The sequence below is a fragment of the Daktulosphaira vitifoliae genome, unplaced genomic scaffold (assembly GCF_025091365.1).
Source record: "Daktulosphaira vitifoliae isolate Bord-2020 unplaced genomic scaffold, ASM2509136v1 Scaffold_674, whole genome shotgun sequence".
NCBI classification, from domain to species: domain Eukaryota; kingdom Metazoa; phylum Arthropoda; class Insecta; order Hemiptera; family Phylloxeridae; genus Daktulosphaira; species Daktulosphaira vitifoliae.
Window position 1 is genome coordinate 1 of NW_026100237.1, and position 5,845 is coordinate 5,845.

General features: G+C 24.8%; 1 protein-coding gene across 3 annotated transcripts; it reads left to right on the forward strand.

The window, feature by feature from the left end:
• The first annotated feature begins 553 nt into the window (after positions 1-553).
• On the forward strand, positions 554-3,266 carry LOC126909613 (uncharacterized). 3 transcript variants are annotated; one of them, XM_050692048.1, is made up of 4 exons: positions 554-927; positions 1,235-1,344; positions 1,699-1,941; positions 2,914-3,266. In XM_050692048.1, exons 2-4 carry the CDS (start codon positions 1,335-1,337, stop codon positions 3,015-3,017), a joined length of 357 nt encoding a protein of 118 aa, XP_050548005.1. In that variant the 5' UTR covers positions 554-927; positions 1,235-1,334; the 3' UTR covers positions 3,018-3,266. The 3 variants fall into 3 exon arrangements, with proteins under 3 accessions (XP_050548005.1, XP_050548006.1, XP_050548004.1); XM_050692049.1 differs by lacking the exon at positions 2,914-3,266 and adding an exon at positions 2,043-2,160 and having other exon boundaries at positions 555-927; positions 1,235-1,406; XM_050692047.1 differs by having other exon boundaries at positions 557-927; positions 1,235-1,406; positions 2,914-3,263.
• Positions 3,267-5,845: the final 2,579 nt, after the last annotated feature.

Here is a 5,845-nt window from a genome sequence, read left to right on the forward strand (position 1 = left end):
GGAATAATCCACCAATTTCTCAAAATTAAATACTATCTACAGATTTTCATCTGTAGATCGATATTTACATTAAATATAACGCGATCCCACTGTGCTCGGTTATTTTTAATATGCCCTTAAAACGCAACTTTGTGGAATAAAAAGAAAAAATGCAATTATTTTATACACCAGTCAAAGATAATTCACTAGTGGTTTTTATTCAACTATTTCTAATGTGTAGACCTATTTTAGTTACTCATATTTCTATTCGATGTTCAAGTTAAATTTTCTCTTTTATCATCGCATAAAATTTTCCTTAGTTTATATTATTATATCAACACAACTGATACCACCATAGCAATTAACCTCACTGAAAATTTTAAAAATATCTATGTATTAATATTTATAATTATTTTTTAAAGGGAAGATATTAAATTTAATTGTGTTTTATCTTTACCAACGATTTATATATAACCATTTATAACAATTTTTTTTCTGTAAAAATCGTTAAAAATATAAAGTTTCATTCCTAGTGTGTTTAAAGATGATTTGGAATTTATGTAATATCTCAATTAATTTTCAGAGTTATAACACATTTTTATACATATGTAGATACGTGATTTAGAGTAAATCTAGAGAAAATTATGTAACTTTGCGTCTTAAAAGTATACATTCAATAAGAATTCAATAAGATGGGTAACAAAGAAATCGATACAATTTTAAAATTGACTAGATATTATTAATTTTTGTCTCTTATAGGCTTAATATATCTATTGACGATTTAGGCCTTTCACAAAAACAATATAGTGGTTTTGAAATAAATAATTATTCATACTGCTTAATATTTACTACTTAAAATACATACATATTTGTTGTATTATATAGATTAATAATTATCCTTAGGGCCCTAGCATCAGAACAACATCGAATCATTATTTAGATTCTTTGGTAAGTTTTCATGGATTTCAGTCAAATTAAAGCATTCAACATTATTATTATCAGAAATGTATTTAGAGTTCTGACGCCTCATGTAAAGTTTTATTGCCTCTCTTACATAATCCCCTTATTTCATATACTATTATTAAAAAAATACTGTCATCCCTTAATTACAAAAAAATTTATCATCCAGGCAATGGTACCCACGCGCTGCCCCTAAATACGTCCCTGATTATTATACGAATAATTTTTAATAACACAACGATTTAAAGATTACTAATAGTAAATAATATATTTATTTGTTACATAATTTATTCAGGACTATTTTTCATTGCCGGATAATATCATAAACAATTTTAAAGAATTATACAAAGATCAATTGAGTGACGAGAAAGTAATGACAATAAGTGAATTTCGTGATGTTATTAGGTATAAGCTTTGCTATAATCCATATAAATTCGGTAATATAATTGAAGAAGCTAATATTATAGGTACTTATCCAAGACATAATTGTAATTATAATTAAATATGTTTTTACAGATTACATTTTTTTAGTAAGATTGTTATCAACGGCTTACCTATTATATCCTAGGTTCATAATATATATTATACTCTCATATACACATTTTTAATATACTGTGTGAAAAATATTACTCGTTTAAGTTGATTTAGATTGAAAATTTTGGAATTATTGCACCCTAAAATTTTTTTACAAAATCCCTAGTTATGGCGAAATGAGAATAATGAATTTAAGAGTTAATACTTGAATTATATTTATTACAGATGATAAAGTTACTGAAAGTCAATTTTTAATTATGATTCAGAAAATAACACAACAAATTGATGATACATTGTATGATAATATGAGTAAACTTGCTATACCTGATAACTCAAAAATGATTACAACACAAGGACTAAAACTTGCTATGGAACTTACTAATATTTCGAATGTTAGGGACTACGACAAAGTAGGAGAATTATTGGCTAAAGGAAATATTATAGACGATAGTGTAGTGAACTATGAAGGTAATAAAAACTTTTTTTTTTTATTGATTTCTTCAATGTATTTTTACGTAAAAGCTACTTTTAAAAACTGTTACATAATTTTTACGATTTCATGGTTACAGCTTATATTTGATTCTACCAAATATTTTAAATTTAATGAAAAATAGCTAATTTGATAAATAGACACTTTACACATGGTATATCATCAAAAATACTAAGATTAACTGTCAAGAAAAAGAATTTTGCGTAAAAATCAAATAATTTATGATAAAAATATTTTATAATATTGTTATCATATTATATGATTATTTATTTAATCAGAATGAACAAATACTTGACAACTAACAAAATTGAGTAATTGAATTTACAAATTCATTTTAATTCATACAACTGTCTTAAGTCATAAATCGTTAATTTTATAATACGATTAAAGTAACTAAATTGACTTTTGCTAAATATGTATTATGCAATTAAAGTAAAATAATCTATATTTGAAAAAAACTAACAAACGTAATAGTTAAAATGAATGTTTATCATATATCTATTCATAATTAAGTAAATAATCAACTTATATTAATAGCGTATTATTTAAATAAAAAATAATTTGAATAACGTGTAAAATTGTCATTATTAAAACAAATATACAAGGATAAAAAAAACGGCGTTCTATTAGAGCTGTCCCGAAGATAAATATATGAGGGGGTGAAACATTTATTTATGTCGGTTAAATCTCTTTTTTTTTTAATTGTACACCATTTTTTAAATAATTTTTCTTTTAATATTTTCTATGATATTAAAAAATTGCCGACTAAAACTATTGTCAAGTAGGGACGTGTGATATCCTCATGCAACTCTTGGTATGGTTCAGCGTCCAACATGTTTTTAACATATATGATGTATTTTTAGTTGAATTATTAGTATATAATAAAATAAACTTTTCTTTATCAAGAATTTTAGCTGTTAAAAATATTCAATATTCTTATGTTGTTTTAGAATTTATGATTTATGTGATTATGAATTATGATACTCCTGAATCATGCCTGGAAAATAATTATTATGGTCCTTTATATCCAATCAAATGTAAACATTTTAGTTAATAATTTCTAAAAATTTACCATAATAAATTATATGTATATATTTTTTAATGCTTCGATAATGCATTTTACATTGTAATAAGTCATCATTTTAGTAATCGTTTGTCTTGTTTTATTGTATAATATACAAAACTACGGTTGTCGTGTATTTACTATAGAACTTGAATACATGTCGTCAACATGTTAATTTATTTAAACTCTATAATTAAATTAAATGTCTAAGTTATACTCATAAAATTATGATGATCAACTTTTATTTTTATACTAATTAAAATATCATTACTGTTTAATTTAAAATTTCATACTATTAAAATTATTATTATATCATTTCTTTATTTAGTTATCTATAAAGACTTGGTCAGTTCTTATGAATTTTTATATGAATATAATGTACTGTTTTGACAATTAATTGCATAGTTTTTATGTTTCTTGTTCAAGTAAACTAATATTACATATATTCTTAGAAATAAATGTTTCTTTAAAAATTTAACTTACTTCGAACTTGGTTTTTTATTTTTATACCTCTTCCTACTATGAACTTCTTCTTTTCTTTCTATGGTATCTTTTTGATAAAATAGTGAATAATAGACTTTGGAATGAACTAGTTCAATTATATTTACAAAAATTCACTGATGGTGTAATAATAAAATATTTCGATATCAAAAAGTCATAGACCCATGGACGTAAAAAGGTCAAATTTTGTTTAGGGGAGACTAAATTGAGTTTTATCTTCTCCTAATGTGGCGGTCAAACATTCTAGAGTTTTGAGACAAGGTTGCCAGCTTGCAACGTGTTATAAATACTTTTTGAGTATCTTACAGTGTTTTATTATTTTTGTGCAATTGTTTATTAATAAACGTCATTACTCATTAAACGAGTTGGTTAATCATTGATTTTATTTACACATTGGTGACCTCGAAAATAAAATAGTTATGTCCATAGAAGAATCAATTGGAGGCGTTACGCCAAAAAAAAAAAGCTCGCCTTGGAACTCTACAAGCACAGAAAAATTTAATGGCTTCAATAAACCGTGTTGCAGTTACGTTGCGCCCTTTTTGGACCGAAAGACCGAGTTTACGGTTTTCTCAGGTGGACTCATAGTCTGCAATCTCCAAACATTTTTTTTCTTAAGTGATAGGCTTAGTATTATGTTAAATTATAAAAATTCCTGAAAAAAAATGTGCTATAGGAATATGCATATTTATTTTTTATATCCATGAAATTGAAAATTTATATATATATAAGTATAAAAAAAGATCTGTTGAGCAATACAGAGAAATTGTATTATTAATAAGTAGGATAAGTTTTAGTATAATTTATAATTATTTTGGTCATTTTTATCTTGCAGTTAAGAACATGTATCAATGTATAATCAATTTTTTTTAAAAGCCAAAAAAACTAAAACTTTTATATACCGATAATTTGTCAAAAATTACAAAGTGCAAATAATAAATTGTTTACATAATTATTTAGACACACTATGATAATATATGCAAGAAATGCTCAACCCACGTTGATATTGAAAAGGGATTTACATGAATACTCTAAACTAATATTAAAAACTGTCTTAAATTTAGATGTAAAAGAACCATTTATTTGAAAACCTATGCAAACTGTGATGTAATTTAAAGAAATATTAAACTATTTTTAATGTATTAGTTATACAGTTTGTATATTGCAGTGAAATACAAAACGACTTATTTTTTTCCTCGTGGAATAAGTTAAGATACCCTGAACTTATCTAGTTGTTACAATTGCCATATTAATATATACTGAGGTTGAGTTTTTCACCAAATTCTGCAACATATTAATTTTCATTTACACATGATCAAAAGTTTATTGAAAGTTTTTAAAAATTTTCTTTCTGTTCATTGAAAATATTGCATGTGATAAATATTTTTATAATACTACAGTATTTATGTCATGTTTTAAATACATGGTTCATTTAAGTATAGTTTTCAAAAGTCAAATGACTGCGTGAAAAATTATATTATTAATGTATTATCCCATAATTTCACTTTAACATTTAAACATTGGTTTTTTTTTTATATAATAAAGAGTTTTTTGTAATTTAATGATAATGGTATTAAAGTACTATTAAATATGCTGGATTACAATTTTTTTTTTTCATGGTAAATACAAGTTAATTGAACTATAAGAGTAGTTAACAAATAATTATTTCAACAGTAAAAATTATTTGAATATTTGATACTTCATTTAAATATCAAATCATACCAACAAATGCATGTATTTTTTAATTTTAAATATATATATTAAATACTAAGTATTTAATGTATATTAGTTACAACATTTTGTGTGTGTAAGAAATTATGTAGAAGGGAGAGCAAGGGAAATAGTTGAGGGTTATAAAATAATATACTCAGGTAAGGCTAATGCAAAGTATAGTGTAGAGATAATAATGGATGAAAAGAACTAACATATAAGAGGGAGTATAGGTGTACCATCAATAGTGGATAAGATGAGAGGCAATAGTCTTAGATGGTTTGGTCATGTTATGAGGAGAGAGGAATCGGAGGATGTAAGAACAGTTATAGAAATGAATATTGAAGAAATAAGAGGTAGACTAAAAAAGAGATGAAGGAATGTAATTGAATGCGATATGAGGACGGCTAATGTGAGCGTAGGAGATCGTGTCAAGTAGAAGTTTAAGATAAGGGTAGCCGACCCCCAGTAGTTGGGAATAAGGCAAGAAAAAAGAAAAAGATTGCGTGAGTCATAAATAAGCATACATCCTGTATATAAACTACGATTTAAGATATATTTAAAGTTTTCAGAATTTTTAGAATATCTTCTAAAATTTAAACAGTAAA